The sequence below is a fragment of the Protomyctophum parallelum genome (assembly GCF_964188405.1).
Source record: "Protomyctophum parallelum genome assembly, chromosome: 10".
Lineage (NCBI taxonomy): Eukaryota > Metazoa > Chordata > Actinopteri > Myctophiformes > Myctophidae > Protomyctophum > Protomyctophum parallelum.
In genome coordinates this window covers 45,170,953-45,194,241 of record NC_139704.1, presented here as the reverse complement: position 1 = coordinate 45,194,241, position 23,289 = coordinate 45,170,953, and the positions used below count along the sequence as shown (strand labels likewise).

Sequence of the window (23,289 nt, the reverse complement as noted above, 5' to 3'; positions counted from 1 at the left end):
CTGCCCTACCCACCCGTCTCAGAGCATAATAGCTGTGCAGAAGACTTTGTTGCTCTTTTTACTTTTTAGAAATTTTACCCGCCTTTCTCTTGGGCTCATAGGGTGTCCGCAGGATGCTGGGCGTCTCCTCCATGACGCGCACCAGCAGGTTGTCGATGTAGTCCTCCAGCTCTCTGATCTGAGCGTCCTTCCTCTTCACCACCTCCTTCTGCTTCAGGAGCTCCTGGACCACCTCCTCGAAGGACAGGCTGCTGTAGGCCGCCACGCTCTCCTGGGGCGTCTCCTGGAAAACACAACATACTGTAAGGACAGGCTGCTGTAGGCCGCCACGCTCTCCTGGGGCGTCTCCTGGAAAACACAACATACTGTAAGGACAGGCTACTGTACGCAGCCACGCTCTCCTGGGGCGTCTCCTGGAGAACACAACATACTGTAGTTAAATGGACAGGCTGCTGTACGCAACCACGCTCTCCTGGGGAGTCTCCTGGTAAACACAACATACTGTAAGGACAGGCTACTGTAGGCCGCCACGCTCTCCTGGGGCGTCTCCTGGAAAACACAACATACTGTAAGGACAGGCTACTGTACGCAGCCACGCTCTCCTGGGGCGTCTCCTGGAGAACACAACATACTGTAAGGACAGGCTGCTGTAGGCCGCCACGCTCTCCTGGGGCGTCTCCTGGAGAACACAACATACTGTAGTTAAATGGACAGGCTACTGTACGCAACCACGCTCTCCTGGGGAGTCTCCTGGTAAACACAACATACTGTAAGGACAGGCTGCTGAAAAAACACAAAGATATACTAAAAGGTAAATGGGTAAACACAGTGAGTGGAAAGGTTCCCTTTAACCCGTTCTATTCATTCTACTAAAAGGTAAATGGGTAAACACAGTGAGTGGAAAGGTTCCCTTTAACCCGTTCTATTCATTCTACTAAAAGGTAAATGGGTAAACACAGTGAGTGGAAAGGTTCCCTTTAACCCGTTCTATTCATTCTACTAAAAGGTAAATGGGTAAACACAGTGAGTGGAAAGGTTCCCTTTAACCCGTTCTATTCATTCTACTAAAAGGTAAATGGGTAAACACAGTGAGTGGAAAGGTTCCCTTTAACCCGTTCTATTCATTCTACTAAAAGGTAAATGGGTAAACACAGTGAGTGGAAAGGTTCCCTTTAACCCGTTCTATTCATTCTACTAAAAGGTAAATGGGTAAACACAGTGAGTGGAAAGGTTCCCTTTAACCCGTTCTATTCATTCTACTAAAAGGTAAATGGGTAAACACAGTGAGTGGAAAGGTTCCCTTTAACCCGTTCTATTCATTCTACTAAAAGGTAAATGGGTAAACACAGTGAGTGGAAAGGTTCCCTTTAACCCGTTCTATTCATTCTACTAAAAGGTAAATGGAATGGCTGGAAGAGAAGATTTGTGTTCTTAAAAAACTATTCAAAAATGTTACACTTTCAAGATTTTTCTAATGTAGCCTACACTGTTCAAAAAACCTAAGAGGTTTCTGAAAACCCCATGTTCCTCTCTCTCTCTCGTGTGTGTGTGTGTGTGTGTGTGTGTCTCTCTTTTTGATACAGAGACGGCAAGACTGTTCAGGAGAAAAACTGTTTTTTTTATTATCCAAAATGAGTTCATGGCACAGACAGAGGTTGGTGGCCTACTTCATTTTAAACTACCTATGCCTGTCAAGATATAATCTATTGAGTCCAATGACAGCGCTATAGCAGACAGACAGACAGACAGACAGACAGACAGGGGTATTGCCTGTATACAGTATTAGCACTTTTGATTACAACAATTACAGACGCTGAAACGGTCTTTTGTTTTCGTTCCCTAGGGAAATAAGTTTGGTGTTTTGTGGGACACTGCTGCGGGACCAGGGTGTTATGGTACAATATGTGCACGAGAAGATCTGGAAGGCTTTTTAACCCATTTTAGACTTGAGAAAAGATTCTACAAATGCCTTCTAAATCCTGACAGTTTTCTGAAAAACCCCATGTTTCTACAGTATGTCAGTTAACTTGTTCTCAAACATTTTCATGTCAAGGACCCCCAAGAATATTGGCCACCGACCCCCATCTGAAAATGTGTTGTTCTAGGGACCCCACCCAGAAGCAAAGATTTGGGTTAAAAACCCTTCGCTCTGAAAGCATATTTATTTGCGACACATTTTCACGGATTTTCACAAAATAGCAGAACTACAAGCTCGTAGCGCGGCACTCAGTGCCGCTCTACGAGCTTGTAGATCTGCTATTTGTCAATAGCTAAAGTAATAACGTAATGCTATGAACACCAAAAGGGGTTCCCGTCTAAAGTGGGTTAATGAGGGACCACACTATCACTTCAGTACTGTGCATCCTCCCCTCACCCTGTTTAAAATACCCAGCTTATCGCTTCCACTCCCAGGCTCTCGTCAAGCTACTAGTGATGTGTAAAAAGACGATGAGAGAAACAAAGAGTGGAACTGACGAACGGACGTATCTTATCAGCTCCGTTAAGGACACATCTCACCAAAAGCCACAGTTGATTTATTATGTACACAATCTCACCTATATCCCTTGAACCCTAAACGGCTTTGCAGCGATGTGCAGTGAGAGCTAATGCAGTCGTTTATAATTCCCTCAGAAAGTTGTGTCTTCAGGAAGACATTTAGTCGACACACCGTAAGATCACTGAGTGTTTGGATGAGATTCTACTCTTTAAAACTTAACCCATGTTGACCTGAGATCAGATTCTAAAAATGTCTTTTGACAGTTTTCTGAAAAAGCTGTGTTTCTATGTCAGTGGTTCTTAGATTTTTCAAAAATAGCAGACCTACAAGCTCTTATGAGCTTGTAGATCTGCTATTTTTCAATAGCTAAAGCATAACATAATGCTAACACCAAAAGGGGTTCTCGCCCAAAATGGGTTAATTTGGGATATATTACTGTAGATATAAATGCAATGGTCTGACTCACTGCAAGAGACAAAATCCTGTGTTTCTATAACTTTGAAAGTATAAAAGCGGACTTGCTATTTCAGAGTTAAAATAACAGTCAAGAGTTCCCTGGGTAGGCAAATAATTAATCTACGTCAATGTAGCTTTTCATGAATTCAAATCAAACTAAGCATTACAGTCCATCTACCACCCAAAACTCCCATTATAAAATGAAGAAAACTCTAAAGCATAAACTGTTAGCCCTCAACCATTTTTCTCCTCACTATGACGTCCAATCGGTTTGGTTTATAGTCGCGGTCGGGCAGAACCTTGGATCTCCATATTTCAACGTTCCGTTATTTTCTTTTGTCACTTAATTAATAGAGATTTTGCGTGCCGATAAAATCCTGTATTTTTGTCCATTGAAGCTTGCACGGCTGTGGCTCAGGAGGTAGAGCAGGTCGTCCAATGATCCCTGGGTCGGCGGTTCGATTCCCGGCTCCTCCTCCTGTCCACATGTGGAAGTGTCCTTGGGCAAAGACACTGAACCCCACACTGCCTCCAATGAGTCGGTCGGTGTGAGCTCGCCACCGTCGGTGTGTGAATGTGGGAAGTGAGGACGCTGGCGTCGACTGTTCGCCGCTTCACCTCCCAATGTATGAATGAAAGAACCATTGTGAAGCGCTTTGAGCACTTGGAAAAGCGCTATAAAATGCAATTAATTATTATTATTATTATTAATAAAGTTACAGAGGCTTCAATTACAATACAATATGGACTAGAAATAATTCTACAAAGCAAAAGTAATATTTGTTGCCGTTACATCTACTGTGAGTAAAGTAAAACAAAAACACACTGTAAGTGGTTCTTTGCAAACAGTACAAAGTAACAGTTATGAGATAATCAGTCTTAGCCTATTTGAGGACGGGAATAAAGGGTGATTTAAACATTTAGATGCTTGCCAAAAAAGCGCTGATCTGCAAGCTGGACTCATGAGCTGAGCTGTAGAGCGGCCGTGTTCGGCTGGCCAGCAACCAGGCGTAAATCAACCCCCGAGTGCTGACAGCCACAGGGAAGTGGATGTTGCTTTCACACACAAATGCAACACACACACGCGCACGCACACGCGCACACACACACGCACACACACAGGGTAATCAAGACCTGTATAGTGGCTGGTGACAGGCCTGGAAGTGACCATGAACTGGCCAAGTAATGATGAGCATTTTTGTGCGATCGGTAGTGAGGGAGGGAGATAAGGCACACACACACACACACACTTGGCATTCTCCAGTTGTCTCATTACCGTTTCTAATGAGCTCAGCTTTGAGAATCTAAAAGCTCCGTCCTTTTGAAATCTCTCGCTGTCCTCCCCCTCCCCCTCCCCCTCCCTCCCCCCCCCCACCCTCCTCCCCCCTCCCCCCTGGGTGGTTAATTAGGGCCTGGAAAAGGAGAGGAAATGGAGGAACTGCCATGTCTGTCTGTCTTGCTGGCCGAACGCCGTTGTGCAGTCGCACGGGGGCCACGTGTGGCTACCGTACCGACAGCCCCTCCTCAACGCCCGCCGAGCGAGGTGAGGAAAGCCATTATCAGCGTTCTCCTCCTCATTTAGACCTCACTTAAGCAAACCGTTCAAACTCCTACCATGCCAATACCATTTTTGCACTGTAATAACAGGCCGCAATATATCCTGATGCTCTTGAAAATGTCATTTGGATATTAAACGCTTTAATTTGTATTGCACCTTCCATACATAAAGTGCTTCGTCACATTATAAAAAGGCAAAATAATGTTAAAATAGTATGTTGTTTGCATGTTCCCCCCGTGTCCCCTAGGGTAGGTACCCTCACATGTTCTCCCCGTGTCCCCTAGGGTAGGTACCCTCACATGTTCTCCCTGTGTCCCCTAGGGTAGGTACCCTCACATGTTCTCCCCGTGTCCCCTAGGGTAGGTAACCCTCACATGTTCTCCCCGTGTCCCCTAGGGTAGGTACCCTCACATGTTCTCCCCGTGTCCCCTAGGGTAGGTACCCTCACATGTTCCCCCCGTGTCCCCTAGGGTAGGTACCCTCACATGTTCTCCCCATGTCCCCTAGGGTAGGTACCCTCACATGTTCTCCCCATGTCCCCTAGGGTAGGTACCCTCACATGTTCTCCCCGTGTCCCCTAGGGTAGGTACCGTCACATGTTCTCCCCGTGTCCCCTAGGGTAGGTACCCTCACATGTTCTCCCCGTGTCCCCTAGGGTAGGTAACCCTCACATGTTCTCCCCGTGTCCCCTAGGATAGGTACCCTCACATGTTCTCCCCTGTCCCCTAGGGTAGGTACCCTCACATGTTCTCCCCATGTCCCCTAGGGTAGGTACCCTCACATGTTCTCCCCATGTCCCCTAGGGTAGGTACCCTCACATGTTCTCCCCATGTCCCCTAGGGTAGGTACCCTAACATGTTCTCTAGGGTAGGTACTCTCACATGTTCTCCCCATGTCCCCTAGGGTAGGTACTCTCACATGTTCTCCCCGTGTCCCCTAGGGTAGGTACCCTCACATGTTCTCCCCGTGTCCCCTAGGGTAGGGTAACTGTTACAATGTGACAATAAACTGAATTTATGTATTGTGGGAGGGGGGGTGAATATAAAGTAAAAATATGTCAGCAGTTGAATCCCGCTCTTCGATATAAAATCAAAAGCTGCAATTACTGAATCACTGTAGTCACATACACATCTGTTATGTTTGACCTTTGACATCGAAATTTCACACTTCCTCAAATTAGGATCAGATTGGAGTAGACGGAGGATGTTTTCAGCTGCCAATTAGTGGAAGGAACGGCACCTCTGAACACTTCACAGGAGATCAACCTCCCTGAGTCACAAGAAATGTCAAATGAGGCTCAATTCCCAAATGCAGATACAATTTATAAGAATTGCTTTTGTCAGTCCTAATTAAAGTGTCATTGGGGACATATTATTATATACATTATATATCGTATAGATAATTATTGTATAACAATAATCATACAATAATTCTTTCTAGAATAAGCGCTGTAGTAGAGCCTGGGGTCCACCTACAGTATGTTTTCTATGGCATAGGCAGCTCCCAGCAGGAGAATCTAGACGCAGCTGCGCGACATGAGACTAATTAATTAGAGCGACAGAGAGAGAGAGGAGTGTGTGTGTGTGTGTGTGTGTGTGTGTGTGTGTGTGTGTGTGTGTGTGTGTGTACGGGTGTGCGTCAATTTAACAAAGGTGCAGACGATCAGAAATCAGCAGAGAGTGAGCGACGTTTGTGCTACTCTATGCCGAATCGAAGTGGACTCGGTACCAGACTCTTTTTCTTTCTCTCCCTGGAAATAAAAACGTCTGTGTTTTCCGAGGCTAGAGCTGTAGTGACTTCACCAATATTATTCCTCGAGGTGGGTCCACTTTTAGTCAGACGTGGTTCTGGTAACAATGGTGGTGGGCTCGTCCAAACCCAAAAGATAAACAATAGAATCACAACAGAACAGACTGACATGACAACAACATGTAATCAGTAGAAAACTGTAGCTTTCCCACTTACAGACCTGGCACGGATCACACATTAGCCAGACTTACTGTATATAGTGTATACCATTCCACCCTGTAGTGGATAAGAGAACCAAGACCTACAGTACACTCCATGATTAAATAACAAACAAAATAAACATAGTTTTTTTTACCTTTTTCTTGCTGTAGTCCTCTCTGGGTTTGCGTCCCTGTTTGCCCATGGGCGGCTTTTTATCACTGCAAAAATAATGTATACAATAAGTTATTGGTCACACATATATGGTTGTGTGAGTGTGACATCACGTCATGGAGACCCTTAAGATCTCCATATATGGATCGGACCTCGTGACATCACGTGACACGTCACGCCATGAAGATCACGACGCTGACCTCATCGAACCCTGCATAAGGATATAACCATACATGGAGAAGACCGGATCATCACCTAGATCTGCATATATGGAGACCTCATCAAACCCTGTACACTCTTAAGACACGCTCCATATATGGCCATGCAGTACAGAATTCATTCCATATGTTGATCTGACCCCCCCCCCCCATGCCAAAGCGCCAGCGCTCGCCCAGCAGTCTGCCGTCACCCAGGCGGATGGGTGAACAACACAACAAGCAAGTATATATTATATTGTATCATTTCGTTGTACAATTCGTTGTATCAATTCGTTGTACACGTTGCAATGACATAAAGATCTATCTATCTATCTATCTATCTATCTATCTATCTATCTATCTATCTATCTATCTATCTATCTATCTATCTATCTATCTATCTATCTATCTATCAAACATTCTATCTCAACTCCCCCTCCGTCTGAAGACAGATGACCACTAAGCTCCTGCATTAACCCATTTTGGGTGGGAACCCCTTTTGGTGTTACGCTATGCTTTAGCTATTGAAAAATAGCAGACCTACAAGCTCGTAGCGCGCCACCGAGTGGCGCGCTACGAGCTTGTAGGTCTGCTATTTTTGAAAAATCGAAGAACGACTGACATAGAAACATGGATTTTTCTGAAAACTGTCAGGATGTAGAAGACATTTTTTAGAATCTGATCGCAGGTCAGAATGGGTTAAGAATGATAGACTAGAGCCTTCATAAAGATAAGTGGTTAATTGGGTAGTCTATCTCTCCGGAAGATCTCATTAGCGTTAGCTCTGAGGGCTCCGTTATCTCTAAAGAACCACTAATGACACCTTCCATTCTGATAAAAACCTCAACTCAGCCACAGAGCTCACCAACTGTAGCCCATTCTGGGCGGGAACCCCCCTTTAAAGCATCATGTTATACTTTAGCTATTGAAATATAGCAGATCTACAAGCTCATAGCACGGCACCCGAGAGCTTAGTTGTAGGTCTGCTATTTTTGAAAATTCGTGAAAATGTGGCGCAAATCTTTGAATATATATTCTTTCAGAGCGAACGTTTTAAACTCAAATCTTTGAATATATATTCTTTCAGAGCGAACGTTTTAAACTCAAATCTTTGAATATATATTCTTTCAGAGCGAACGTTTTAAACTCAAATCTTTGCTTCTGGGGGGGGGGGGGGGGGTGGGGGGGGGGGGTTCCTGGAACAATATATATTCAGATGGGGGGTCGGTGGCCAATTACATATATTTTTTGGGGGTCCTTGACATGAAATATGGAGCACCACTGATACAGAAACATGAGGTGTTTCAGAAAACTTTTTTTTTTAAATTTCGACGTCAGGCCTAAATGGGCTAGTGTACATGTGTTGTGGAATGAGGGACATGGATATACGGATGGCTTATAGTTGAAGTGTTCCCAACAATACAGTACCTTATACTGTACATTATACTGTACATTATACAGTACTTATAGTTGAAGTGTTCCCAACAATACAGTACGTTAGGAGGAGAAACGACTCGGCTCGGGTTCTGAAATGTGTGTGTATTATTTGTACCAGAGCAGTTGTATTTAAAGACACCCATTTTGCGCGGGAACCCCTTTTGGTGTCAGCATCATGTTATGCTTTAGCTATTGAAAAATAGCAGATCTACAAGCTCATAGCGCGCCACCGAGTGGCGCGCTATGAGCTTGTAGGTCTGCTATTTTTGAAGAATCGTGAAAAGTGACATGAAAGTGTTTGAGAACGACTGACATAGAAAAACTGCTTTTTCAAGAAAACTGTCAGGATTTAGAAGACATTTGCAGAATCGTTTCCAGGTCAAAATGGGTTAAACAAAACTAGAACTGCACTCTGTCGAGTGCCTACTTGCGCTTTGCACACCAGTAGGCCATAAATGACCTGCTAGTACTGTGGACCGCTACGAACCTTCAAATCTCTGGCTCGCAACGGTGACGTAATAAAGATAGGTTTCAGATTACATATATACGTATATGTAAGTTGTATATATGTATATGTAATGTGTAAGTTGATTAGCGGTATACTGTGGTTGCTTGGGTCTTTTGATGCGTATGTCCGTAGCTGCGTATGACGTGATGAAGATATGTACCAATGACAGGGTATAACTGGCCCTCGATGGTGACGTAATAAAGATATGTTTCAGATTACATATATACGTATATGTAAGTTGTATATATGTATATGTAATGTGTAAGTTGATTAGCGGTATACTGTGGTTACATGGGTCGTTTGATGCGTATATGTCCCGTAGCTGCGTATGACGTGATGAAGATATGTACCAATGACAGGGTATAACTGGCCCTCGATGGTGACGTAATAATGATATGTTTCAGTGTCGGGGTGGATTAAAGGAAATGCCCCGGCCTATGTATACATGTATGTAATCTGAAACCAATGCCATATCAAGCACAAATTAATCATTACGTCATACGCAGCCACGGACATACGCATCGGAGCTCCGGACAAACAACATTACTTGCACGCTCTGCTTGTGCAAGTAATAAAGATATCAGGAGTATAGATGAGACAATAGGAGTGGGTCAGAATTAATACAGAATTTAAAAGGATCCCTGGCTAATAAGCCTTATATTACATCATTATTGTCCTCAATAACTAAACCGTTTCATTAAAAACACCTTGAAATATTTGTAAAATGCATGTGCTAATAAAAAAAGTATTTAAAATATTGCTTTGATGCTGATATTAACCTTAGGGAGTATTAAGTTGTGTTTTAGTAGCACATCATGCATTCCATACATTCCACTGGGTGTGTGTGGTCCACTCATGGACAACCTATCGAGTGAAAATAAATAAAATAGAAGGTGCTTTTAATCTCTAATTTAAGTTATATACGTAGGGCAATTACAATGTATTAAGAAGGCATATAATGCTTACTAGCCAGGGACCCTTTTAAAGTGGCAACTGCCTGCATCTAACTCAAAAACTAATGTCAGACAATTGTCATGATTTAGAAAACTAATAGTGTTGTGTGACACAAATAGCCAATCTACAGTACTGTACATGCTCACTACAAGCTAGGTCACGATACATTGTGAGCTTGTAGATCAGCTATTTTCAAACAAATTGGGAAATTCTTTGCCTATAAATAATGACACCAGGTTGAAAGTGGCAATAACTGCCTGCGTCTTAACTGAAAACCTCTAAACTAACGTAGACATGATGTGAAGTTTCTTTTTTTATATATATATATTTTTTTTTTATCCCACGATTTTGTAACCCATTTTTCACCCCTGTGTCAATCATCTAATGTGATCCTGGGCTCTACACACCCTCCGCCAACCTGGGGAGAGCAACGGACTTAACTCATGCTTCCTTCATGCCTGAGTGTCTAAGTTGCTCCTTTACACCTGACAGGGGGGAGTTTCCCTGGTTGGACGTAGCGCGTGGAAGGAACACGTTATTCCGACCTGTTCCTTTCCCCTCCATCAGGCGCCCCGGCTGGCCAGGGGGAGGCAGTTTAGAGAGCAGGATTACTGCATGTTTTTGTGAGGGTACCTACCCTAGGGGACACGGGGAGAACATGCAAACTCCACACAGAAACGACGTGAAGTTTCTAACCTGGCTTTGTATCCGGAGGAGATGAAGGGGTTGGTGTCTCCGTCGCTGCTGCTGAAGGGGTTTTGGGGCGAGGAGTGGATGTCTCCGGAGCTGCCCGAACGCCCCCCGACGTGGCCCTTGCCCCGCCCGTCCTTCTTGCCCGTCACGCGCTCCAGGAGGCTGACCTTCTCCTTCTTGTCCTTGCGGTCCCACAGCTGCCCCCCGCCCCCCGCCGACTCCCCCTCGAAGGGGTTGCGGTTGCGCGGGAGCGTGGCGTACTTCTGCGGCAGGCCGTCGCTGATGTCGCTGAACGGGTCGCCGTGCGTCGCCTCTCCTCCGTCCTGGAAGGGGACCTCGCTCTGGGAACGCGTGTGGTCTTTACCTGGTGGAGGAAACACGCATAATATGTGACCGGGTTTGACTGAGAGCCTGCCATCGCACAACCTCCAGCTTTTCCCCAAAATGGGTTAATAGCACAGGCAGCCTCTTCACATACTAGACTAGAGCATGTCTGAAATAAGTTTCAGAGCTGAAATCGACATGTAAATATGAAATAAATGCTTAAACATGTAGCTAGGTGTAATGTTAGAGACCACAGAAGACATGTAAATATGAAATAAATGCTTAAACATGTAGCTATAGGTGTAATGTTAGAGACCACAGAAGTCAACCTTTCAAGCCTGTGTTCTCAACTCTGCAAGACAGCAGTGAGCCCAGTGTCTCTGATGTCATGGACACTGGGCTCACTTATACTTCCTGGTGGACTACAGTTCCCATAATGCTTTGGTGCACTGCTCCTCCTTGTGGATAGGGGGAGAGGGCTGTCTCACTGAGACAACATGTAGTCCAGGAAGTAAGTGAGCCCAGTGTCGATGACATCAGAGACACTGGGCTCACTGCTAAAATCTAAAATATCTAAAACCACATATTACACACAAAAACTCCCAGGAAAGTGTTCTAAACGTCATTAACATATATTTTTTAGCAAAAAGGGTGAAGTGTCCCTTTAAACCCTCCATCTTCTACAGTAGACTTAGTAAAGTGATTTCCTGGGGGGTCAGCTCTGTGCCTGGCCTGCTCTTAGCCCCAAAGTAGCTGCTCTGCAATCTCACAACACATCACGATACGGTGTGAGCTTGCAGAATGTTCCTCCTAGAATAAGGATCTTATGGTTGCAAAGTGGTGCAAAGTCCAAAATCAAAGACTTCCCAGTGTTAGTATAATGTAATACTGTAATGCTGGACCCATGTGGTGCCTGGAGGGAACTGTAGGGGGTGACAAAGGGAAAGGCTCTTGTACATTTTTATGTCCACACATTGCTGTACTTTATGGATGTGACTAAATCCATACATTTTGGACTTAAAGGTATATTCAGTGATTTCACTTAATTCAAATATCACTTATTTTTTTTGTTTTGTTGTGATAATCCTCCCTACTATAGAGTGTGCTGGCCATATAACGAGTTCCTCCCTGACCTACAAGCTCATAGCACGGCACAGAGTGCCGCGCTATGAGCTTGTAGCTCGTACCGTGTAGCTTGTAGATCTGCTATTTTCCGATAGAACAAACAAACGGAGAATGCTTATAATATATCCTCACCGATCTCTTCAATGGAGTTCATGGAGTCCAGCTTGGGGCGGAAGTGGGTTCCGATCAGGTCCGACATGGAGTGAGCCGCGGACAGCTTGTGATGAGACCCGGCCAGCAGGGACCTCTTTGGGGCCTTGGGCTGCTCAGGGTGGGGGGGCTCTGGGGCGTCGGAGGAGGGGAGGTGGTGGTACTCCCGCGGAGGCTCCGAGGAGGAGTCTGCGAGGGAGCGAGGCAGGATGGCCGACGAGGTGTCGGAGAAGCCGGCGTCGCTCCTGCGATGGCCCTTCATCTTGTCCTTGAGCTTGGAGAAGGGCGAGCGGGGCTTGTCCTTCATGGAGAGGTCGAACATGCTGGCGGTCATGTTGTTCCTCACGAACTGGATGCTCACCTGGATGCGGCCGCGCTCCTTCCTCTTCTTCCCCGGCCGCGACTCCAACGAGTACCAGCTGGACAAGGAGAGGATAGAGGGAGTAGGGGGGGGGGGGGGGTGAGGGGAGTATAGAGGGAGTAGGGGGGGGGGGGGGTGAGGAGAGGATAGAGGGAGTAGGGGGGGGGGGGGGGGTGAGGAGTATAGAGGGAGTAGGGGGGAGGAGGGGTGCATGGTTACATTTTATATGGTGGAAGGAGGTAGCACACCATTCTGTTGGTAAATAATTACTTTATTGAATTCACGCCAGCATTCTTTCCAGTCGAGCTCTTATTTTGAAAAGCCACATTTTCAGTCGACCGGAAGTGGATTATCCCTGCCAGCTAGACGGAGCCGAGACAGGCTTTGTTTACATGATCGATCTATGCCGGAGCACTGGAGAGCTCCACATCGCCGTCTCTGTGCCGTCAAAGAAACGCTGTTTTGACCAAAATGCCATCTGCGACAAGGAATAGGAGATACAGGACCATCTGGGACAAGGAATAGGAGATACAGGAGATTGAAAGAAACGGATACGGAATGGATTCTTATGGCGACGACGATCTAAGATGGACGATCCAGTGCTGTGACAACAGCACAGCTAGCTAACCGGCTAACGTCAGTAGCATTATGGGTCGCTCAATCGAATGCACTATAAAAGTGCCATTGCCGAAGGGCTTCGGCAATGGTGTTAAGCATCAGTATCAAAATTAGGCTTCAATTGCCGAAGGGCTTCGGCAATGGCACTGAAAGTATTAAGTAGATCTTAATACTGACCTGACGAACGTTGTCGGTTATTCAATAAAGTAATTATTTACCAACAGAATGGTGTGCAGGCCCTACCTCCCGGCCTCTGCACCCACTGCCGAGGTGCGTGTAAATAGTATTCTCTACATTTTATATTGTAAAATGATATTAAACCATTTAGGCCTGACGTCGAAATTAAAAAAAAAGTCTTCTAAATCCTAACATTTTTCTGACAAAACACATGTTTCTATGTCAGTGGTGCTCAATATTTCATATCAAGGACCCCAAAAAGTATATGTAATTGGCCACCTGTAAATATGTTGTTCCAGGGACCCCCCCCCCCAGAAGCAAGCAAAGATTTGTAGTTAAAAACGTTCACTCTGAAAGAATATATATTCAAAGATTTACACCACATTTTTAACACGTTTTTAACTCAAATCTTTGCTTCTGAGGGGTTCCTGGAATAACACATTTTCAGATGGGGGGTCGGCGGCCAATTAAATATATTTCTGGGGGTCCTTGACATGAAAATGTTTCAGAACCGCTGACATAGAAACATGGAGGGGTTTTCAGAAAACTGTCAGGATTTAGAAGACATTTGTAGAATCGTCCTCGGGTCTAAATGGGTTAAACACCAAAAGGGGTTCCCGCCGCCCCAAAATAGGCTAAAAAAACCCCCCAAAAAGGTAATAAGTAACCATCCATTTAATATTCAAAAAGGATAAACACTATCCCTTTGCAAACTGAACACAGAAAATGGCGTTCTGCAAGAACGCGTCGCCTCCATTTCAAGCTGCTTTCTTCCTGGAGTCTATTTGCTTAACCCTCTGTGCTTCTTCTACTGGAAGTAATGGGATTTATGCCTTCACTGTGAAGCAAAATAAAAAGGTGACATTTGCACAAATCTGGCCTTTGTTCAGATCTGCAACGACAAGCGCTTGGGAAATAGTCTGAGCCACGCTATAGGACAAACCGGCAGTTCATACACGCTATAGGACAAACCGGCAGTTCATACACGCTATAGGACAAACCGGCAGTTCATACACGCTATAGGACAAACCGGCAGTTCATACATGAGCCACGCTATAGGACAAACCGGCAGTTCATACATGCTATAGGACAAACCGGCAGTTCATACATGCTATAGGACAAACCGGCAGTTCATACATGAGCCGCGCTATAGGACAAACCGGCAGTTCATACATGAGCCACGCTATAGGACAAACCGGCAGTTCATACATGCTAATGAGAGGCACGTCTCGTCTCATACAAGGCAAGGCCTTTATTTTTTTAACAGGTTTTGCAAGTTGCTAGTTTGCAACGTATTTAAGAAATCCTCGTTCAAAATACTAGTCAGTGCTCGCAGTGTGATTGAACCACTTATACATACATCGTCGATTGACTGGTAGCAGAAAATTGCTGATCTACAAGCTCACAACACGTCGCAATGTTGTGAGCTTGTAGATAAACGTTTCAAAATGGCCTACAATGAAACGCCCCAGAATAAGAACACCAGGGTTAATGTGGTTAACCCATTCAGGACAGGAACCCCTTTTGGTGTTTCAGCATTGTGTTATACTTTAGCTATTGAAAAATAGCAATTTTTGAAAAATCGTGAAAATGTGGTGCAAACCTTTGAATATATATTCTTTCAGACTAGCGAACGTTTTTAACTCAAATCTTTGCTTCTGGGTGGGGTGTCCCTGGAACTACATATTTTCAGATGGGGGGTCCGCGGCCAAATACAGATAATTCTGGGGGTCCTTGACATGAAAAAGGCTGAGCACCACTGACATAGAAACATGGGTGACAGCAGTGACTGATGACTAGGCTACAGACCTGAGTCTACAGTACATGTTCGTCAGAGCCGTCTCAGCCCGAGAGAAGAGCCATGGCATGATGAAAAGGTTCTAACCCATTTAAGACCCGAGCTCGATTCTACAATATGTCTTCTAAAATCATGACAGTTTTCTGAAAAAACAATGTTTCTATGTCAGCGGTGCTCAAACTATTTCATGTATGTAATTGGCCATCGACCCACATCTGAAAATATGTTGTTCCAGGGAGGGACCCCCTCGGAAGCAAAGATTTGAGTTTAAAAACGTTCGCTACATGTGATAGAATATATAATTGCGCCACATTTTCACGATTTTTCAAAAAGCAAGCTCATAGTGCGGCACTCGGTGCCGCTCTACGAGCTTGTAGATCTGCTATTTTGTCAATAGCTAAAGTGTAACATAATGCTTTAACCCATTCTGGGTGGGAACCCATTTTGGTGTTAGCATCATGTCGTGCTTTAGCTATTGAAAAATAGCAGATCTACAAGCTCATGCCACTCGGTGGCATGAGCTTGTAGATCTGCTATTTTTGAAAAATCGAAGAGCGACATTAGAAGACATTTTTTAGAATCTGATCTCAGGTCAGAATGGAAAACTGTCAGGATGTATAGAAGACATTTTTAGAATCTGATCTCAGGTCAGAATAGGTTAAATAAAACACCAAAAGGGGGTCCCCCCCCCCCCCGTCCTGAATGGGCTAATTCCCATGCCGTGGCGTGGTACAGTAACACACCAACCTGAGCCTGATCACAGCAGCCAGCGCGCCCCAGCGCGCCCCAGCCCCAGCCCCAGCCCCGGCCCCAGCGCGCCCCGGCCCCAGCGCGCCCCAGCCCCAGCCCCAGCCCCAGCCCCAGCCCCAGCCCCAGCCCCGGCCCCAGCCCCAGCCCCAGCCCCGGCCCCAGCCCCGGCCCCAGCCCCAGCCCCAGCCCCAGCCCCAGCCCCAGCCCCGGCCCCAGCCCCGGCCCCAGCCCCGGCCCCAGCGCGCCCCAGCCCCAGCCCCAGCCCCAGCCCCAGCCCCAGCGCGCCCCGGCCCCGGCAGCTCGCTGTACTTCAACGTGCCTGCTGCGAGTCAAGGCCAAGATAAACTCTCCCTGGGCTCGGAACCACAATACTCCCACTCTCTACCCGGACCGCTGGGAACCTCCTCACAATCAACAAACACAGGTGTGCGATAATTAGGGTCTGCCCTGCGTGCTCGGATATGGAGACGACGGCGGACTTTCCTTCCCTCCCCAATATGTCAGTTCAAAAACACACTGCTGCGGCCGGGGTCCGGGGCCACGGTGAGGCAACACGGGACCCACTGTACGGCATGGATATAGTATCTGGAATTTAACCCGTTCTGACCTGAGATCAGATTCTATAAATGTCTTCTAAAATCCTGACAGTTTTCTGAAAAAGCTATATGTCTTCTATGTCAGTCGTTCTTCGATTTTTCTAAAATAGCAGACCTACAAGCTCGTACCGCGCTATGAGCTTGTAGATCTGCTATTTTTCAATAGCTATAGCATAACGTAATGCTAACACCAAAAGGGGTTCCCACATGAGGAACGATTACAAAATGCCGTCTAAAATCCTGACAGTTTTCTGAAAAAAACCCTCATGTTTCTACAGCATGTCAGTGGTGGTCAACCTGTTTCACGTCAAGGACCCCCAGAATTATCTGTATGTGGCCGTGGACCCCCATCTGAAAATATGTAGTTCCAAGGACCTCCCCACCCAGAAGCAAAGATTCAAGTTAAAAACATTCGCTCTGAAAGAATATATATATTCACGACTTTAAAAAAAAATAGTAGCGAGTGCCGCACTACGAGCTTGTAGATCTGCTATTTTTCCAATAGCTAAAGCATAACATAGACACTTTAAAACAAACAAAAGGGGGTTCCCGCCCAGAGAGGGTTAAGCCTCATTGTCAGTGTGTTTCTACAGTGTGGGATTAGGCCAACCAGCTACGAGGCCTCAGTCATATCCATTACATTACAGTGCCATATTTTAAACTGTACGGAGAGAGAGAGAGCCCTGGAGGTGCATTCAGCTCCAGCACCTAAAACAAATACAACCATCCCCAGTTCCCCACTGATTATGACATATTGTGATTCTTCCCAACTGATGGGTAAAAAGAAGAAAAAAGGGGGAAGTGTGCTAATGTCTTCTTCTCGCATGCAGCTGAAATGTGGCCGTGAGCTAATTAACACCAGACGACCCAGTCCGGCCATTCTCTTTTCTTTTAAAGCAACTGCATATGGGTGTGACTGTCTGACCCTGTGCTTTTAGAGCTAACAGACCACACGCCTCCATACATATACAATAAGCCTAGGCTTGTTAGTATGATATAATGGGGACGGGTGTGTGTATAGTTTATTTCTTAGTGCATTCAACATCTCTAAAAATACTTTCCATTAAACATGTGGGTTTCAACTTAATAAGAATGACTAACGGGACATGTTGGGCCAGTTACAGTTGGATCTAACATGGCACCAAAACCCACATCCGTGTAAATCATAACACAATAGAGACAGACAGTAACACATTTCATAGTCACCACACAAACAAAGACCTCGCACGTCGCAACAACCAGAGACAAGTATTTGCGGTAAACTAAACATGGAAATACTCCATTACTGAATGTACTGTATGGGCTCAGTGGTGGAAAAAGTACTCAAGTGTTTTACTTAAGTAAAAGTATAAATACTGCAATGTAAAACTACTCTGTTACAAGTAGAAGTCCCGTATTCAAAATGTACTCAAGTAAAAGTACAAAAGCATCGGCATCAAAATGTGCTTTATTGGCCAATGTAGTGAAGTAGAAGTGAGTGGAAATTTGGAAATACTCAAGTAAAGTACAAATTCCTCAAAATTGTACTTAAGTACAGTACTTAAGTAAATGTATTTAGTTACTTTCCACCACTGTACGGGCTGAACAGAAGGAATCCTAAAGAAACCTCCTTGCTAGACCAGTTCCCAACCAGGCTACGCCCATAACCCAATTTGCGCGGGAACCCTTTTTGGTGTTTTAAGCATTATGTTATACTTTAGCTATTTAAAAATAGCAGATCTACAAGCTCATAGCGCGGCGCTACGAGCTTGTAGGTCTGCTATTTTTGAAAAGTCATGAAAATGTGGCAGATAATATCCCAGTAGGCCTACTGTACTGTACTGTAGCACTACACTACCATCAAAAAACATGTTTGAGCTACAAATCAAACAGCAGGTGATAAGAAAATGCAACAGTGATTCAAAGAGTAAACATGAAAGACAAGAAAGAGGCTATCTCAGACTCATGGATTAGAATGGGAAAGAGAAGTCAAAGATAATAAAATAGCCAAGGTGTAAATGCCCACTAATCAGAAGCAGTAGTAGAACTCTTAAAAAACAAATTTTCACCATCTCATCCCTATTTGGGGCAATGCAATTATCTACAAACATTTAATGATTTAAAAAATAATAATAATCTGGGAGGGATTCTTTTTTTATTTAAAAGAGCTTGTAGATCGGCTATATGTGAGCTTGTAGATCGGCTATTCTTGAAATTGCTATAGGGCTTACTGTAAAGTGGTTAACGCATTCCGGTGCGGGAACCCCTTTTGGTGTTTTTAAGCATTATGCTATACTTTAGCTTTGGAAAAATAGCAGATCTACAAGCTCATCGCAGCACCGAGTGATCACCTGGAACAACATATTTCGAGATGGGGGGTCCCGGGGGGCCAATTACATATAATTCTGGGGGCCCTTGACATGAAAATAGTTTGAGAACCACTGATATAGAAACAGAGGGTTTTTCAGAAAGCTGTCAGGATTTAGAAGACATTTATAGAAACGTCCTCAGGTCTGAAACGTGTTAAGCCACAACTCAGGTTCTGAAATATGTGTGTATTCACTGTATTGTACCAGAGCAGTTAAATATGTGTGTATTCACTGTATTGTACCAGAGCAGTTAAATATGTGTGTATTGTTACCAGAGCAGTTAAATGTGTGTGTATTGTTACCAGAGCAGTTAAAGACACAATACAACATAACCCGAAATTCCAATTCTGCACAAGAAAGAATGACCGACAGTTGTTCAAATAATGTCCCACTTCCTCCTCCCTTCCTATAGTGTCTGTTCCTCCTCCCACTAACAGATCTGTGTCACTCAGCACAGATCTACACAACACCCCTCACTGTACACCAGGTGTGCCCAAAAGCCAAAACGTAGATTGAGATCTACCAGTAGATGCACAAAGGCTTTGCAGGTACATCTGAGTATTTCACGGTCCTAAACATATATTTAACCCATTCAGGCCTGAAGGCTTTTAAAAAAAAAAAAAGTTTTCTAAATCATGACAATTTTATGAAAGATTTGAGGCACATTTTAACGATTTAAAAAAAATAGCAGACCTACAAGCTCGTAGCGCGCCACTCGGTGGCGCGCTATGAGCTTGTAGATCTGCTATTTTTCAATAGCTAAATTATAACAAAAAACACCCTACCAATGTCTTGCTGTATGTAACGCCAGCGACGCTATTCCAAAGCCCTCTCAGGTACATTTTTTAACTAGTTTCTTCAGCAATGGGATCATATTGTTTCTGGTGGGTAGAACTGGTTGAGCTGGTCACTTTGAAAGCTCTCAAGTCAAAATAGTGTGGCCACCCCTTACTGTACACTATACTGTACTTTCAATCAGGAAGTCCCACATTGTACAGTACATTACAGTACAGTACAGTACAGTACATTACAGTACCGAGCCCTGACGACGTTCTCATGTCATTCAGTAGGAAAAGTATTTATAAAGTAACACAAACATTACATAATGATATTTCACAGGACAGATCACATCGGTGGCATTCAAATTAAACGTTATTGAAAGATGCATTCCAGCATATTTATCTTATGAGTTTAATCAGGAATTAGCATAGCATTTGTTTCATTCCATTTTTGAGTGGCGCTAGCCCCTCCTATATACAGGTTTAATGTTTAGTCTTGTCTAGACAAAACATTAAAACCGCCATTGACAATGGACAGAGTCTAATGTTTGAGCGCCCCTCACTTCACACGGGTGTGATTTGTGTAATATACTACAGTATGAGCTGCTATTGGTCGACCGGTGCAGTGACATCATGCACGCTTCTGTACATACAATCTAATCAGTGTTGTTTTTGGCAGCAAGTCACATTTAGTCACATTTTAGTCACCTGGAATGTCTTAGTGTTAAGTCGACTAAAACCTTATATTTAGTCGACTAAATCTACAGTTGATTTAGTCGACTAAAATGCATTTTGGTGGGCCTTGATGCCGTCGTAATGACACCTGCTGAAAATAGCCGATCTACAAGCTCACAACGCTTGTAGATTGGCTAGTCCCTTCCTATCACTTTAGTCTGGTTTTTATTTGTTGACGAAACTGTCAACATTTTTCGTCTTAGTTTTAATCATCATAGCTTAGTTTTTATTTAGTTTCCATTTATTTATTTTATCAGTGGAAAAAGGTAGTCTGCAAAAAAAAATCGTCTTAGTTTTAGTCAACGAAATCAACACTGAATGTTTACATGCTAGCATGTGTTTACATTATAGAACATTGATATGATGTTTTGTTTGTTTTGTTCTGTTTTTGTTATTTTTTTTGTCTTGTTCCTGTTAACTGTATTGTCCTGTCTGTTTTTGTTTTATGTTATGTTATGTTTGTTTGTTTTGTTTTCTTGTTTTTTTTTTTCTCCCTTCTGTTTGCTTTGTTGTATTATTTTACCTCTGAAAGCCATTTATCTGTTAGAAGGGTAGGCACTATAAGCTTAGGCTTCAGCCTACACCTTTTTGGTCAATGTTTCTTTTCCAAAAAAGAAAGCAGGCACTGTATTGATTTGTTTTAATGACCAAAATAAATAAACTCTACTCTACTCTACATGTTTACATGCTAAGTTAAATAAATAAACTCTACTCTACTCTACATGTTTACATGCTAAGTTAAATAAATAAACTCTACTCTACTCTACATGTTTACATGCTAAGTTAAATAAATAAACTCTACTCTACTCTACATGTTTACATGCTAAGTTAAATAAATAAACTCTACTCTACTCTACATGTTTACATGCTAAGTTAAATAAATAAACTCTACTCTACTCTACATGTTTACATGCTAAGTGTGCAAACACATCTGAAAGCCACGCTGGGCCTCAAGTCCTCACAGAGATGCCATCATCATCGTCATCGTTTTTCGACCGCGGTCGAGATCATGGATTTCACAACGCCACGTCAGACTTCCCGGTCCTTCATTGCCACCCCCAGTTCCTGCCTACTGATGCATGTGTCCCCTATAGTGATGACATCAGGGACAGTACTCTTCAAGACAGTGGCTCTTCCCTATACTGTACTGTGACTCCCTTACAAGCAACAGTGATACTACTAGCCTAGTACAGTATGCTGTGTGTACAATACTGGTTTGATGGGCAGAGTTGGGCGGTTATGGTATACAGTTCACAGTCAGTGGTTTTCAACCAGTGGTCCGGGGACCACCACCAGTGGTCCTTGAGGGGGTTCCAGGTGGTCCCCATGCTAAATGATGGAGAGTTGGTAACCAAATGAACCCTTATTAGATCTTTAACTCTTGAGAGCGTAACATGAAATGAAACCAAATGGACCCTCCCGGGGTATACCATCTCCTATCTATGGTACCAACATCAATACAGCATTGGAAGGAATTGTGGACAAAATATTATCCGACAAACACAATATTGTATAGTTTTGCGTTTTGCGTCGAGGCTAAAGCTCATCAAATTGTGGCTTAAATGGCGAATACACACACACACACACACACGACACACGAAACACAACACACACACGACACACACGACACACTTACTCGACCTTCCTCCGCTCCTTGTTGTCAAAGATGTGGTTGAGGTTGACGGTCCTCTGGCCCAGGAACTTGTCCATCCCGACCAGGGAGCGGTGCATCACGATCAGGCAGAGCTCGTAGACCTCGGGGTTCCCCTCCAGCAGGAGGCCGGGCAGCTCGAAGGAGGCCTCCTCCCTCCACACGGGGCTCAGGGTCTTCTCCGCCACCGAGGTGGAGTACTTCTCCTTGCCCAGCTGGATGATGGTGTAGGCGTCGTTGGTGCCATTCTTGCCCTTGGGCTGCAGGGTGGTCGCCTGGAGAACGGTGGCCTGGACGTGGGTGGGGAACCACTTCTGAGACTGTTCCACCAGTAGTGACATGGTCAGCGTGTGTGTGTGTGTGTGTGTGTGTGTGTGTGTGTGTGTCGACTCGTGTGTGTGTGTGTGTGTGTGTGTGTGTGTGTGTGTGTGTGTGTGTGTGTGTTAACCGTCAGCCATTCATTCAAAATCTATGTCAATGTGAAACCAAAAAAAAATATTAATTTTCCAATTACATGACATATTTGGTGTCCTTATTTAACCATAAAAAACAAAAACAAAACCAGAGCCACCTGCTCATTCATCATGCATCATTATGGTGCATGGTCATGTGTTTGTTACTGTGTCTTAATAGTATTAATATTAATATGATGTGCATATAACGACAGTCGTAGCAGACTTCCAGAGGGATGGTGACAGATCTGAGCTGCTGCTGCTAGCTTCATCCTTTTGTATGTTTCAGCAGCATCACAAAATGTCCATGAAGCCACTATACTGCTGAGTCATCTGAAACGTGTCCGACAGGGAGAGAGAGAGAGAGAGAGAGAGAGAGAGAGAGAGAGAGAGAGGGGGGGGGGGGATGAGAGCATCGTTACCATTCCCAGCAACACAGTGAGTTAACTAACACAACATGACTCACAATGCCTGACCAGAACACTGGCATTGCTGCTGCTGCTGCGAGCTAATGGTTTTAGCTTGCGTTTTTGATTTGATTTAAATATGTATTAACAGTTTGCAGAATTAACAGTACATTTCCAGCACAACCTCAACACAACACAAAGAGTGTTAACTGTGAGTGGACGACCCAATAAAGCATTAATTACACTTGTTTACAAGAGGGTCCACCTTGTTCAATTCATTAAAATAGCGTTTGTAGCACTCTCTCTCTCTCACACACACACACACACACACACACACACACAGAGCTAACACACAGCATGCTATCTGCTCCTCGTATAGTTTTGTCATGGATACATACAGTAACAGCCTAGATATACAGTAGATATTACAACTTTGCATCGCTTATAGAAGCATGCTATAAACGGGCATGTTAAACACGTCCGTCCATTGCAATATTACATAAACACAGGACTTTTAGTGTTAAGGAATGGCACTATATAGTGTTAGCTTAGGACGGCTAACGCACTTAGCATGCCACCATCCACCACCATGCAATC

At 44.3% G+C, this 23,289-nt stretch overlaps 2 protein-coding genes across 3 annotated transcripts in view; one reads left to right on the top strand and one right to left on the bottom strand.

Moving 5' to 3' along the window:
* Positions 1-23,289, top strand: part of LOC310865844 (complement C1q-like protein 2) — a gene marked incomplete at its 5' end in the record, with an annotated part of 275,737 nt that overhangs the window by 102,844 nt on the left and 149,604 nt on the right. The gene's annotated exons all lie outside the window — the stretch shown is intronic.
* rab11fip2 (RAB11 family interacting protein 2 (class I)) lies at positions 51-22,187 on the bottom strand. Of its 2 annotated transcripts, none has more exons than XM_083775749.1 (5): positions 21,819-22,187; positions 12,003-12,439; positions 10,425-10,785; positions 6,616-6,679; positions 51-283 (listed from the first exon to the last, which is right to left on the bottom strand). In XM_083775749.1, the coding sequence occupies exons 1-5, from the start codon at positions 22,172-22,174 to the stop codon at positions 59-61; spliced, it is 1,443 nt and encodes a 480-aa protein (XP_083631875.1). In that variant the 5' UTR covers positions 22,175-22,187; the 3' UTR covers positions 51-58. The 2 variants fall into 2 exon arrangements, with proteins under 2 accessions (XP_083631875.1, XP_083631876.1); XM_083775750.1 differs by having other exon boundaries at positions 51-280.

Coding starts and splice junctions, on each gene's coding strand:
- rab11fip2 (XM_083775749.1), bottom strand. CDS start 22,174: ATGTCACTACTGGTGGAACAGTCTCAGAAGTGGTTCCCCACCCACGTC. Junction 10,786..12,002: donor GAACTCCATTGAAGAGATCG/GTGAGGATATAT, acceptor TTCCTCCACCAG/GTAAAGACCACACGCGTTCC. Junction 284..6,615: donor AGGACTACAGCAAGAAAAAG/GTAAAAAAAACT, acceptor TGTGTTTTCCAG/GAGACGCCCCAGGAGAGCGT.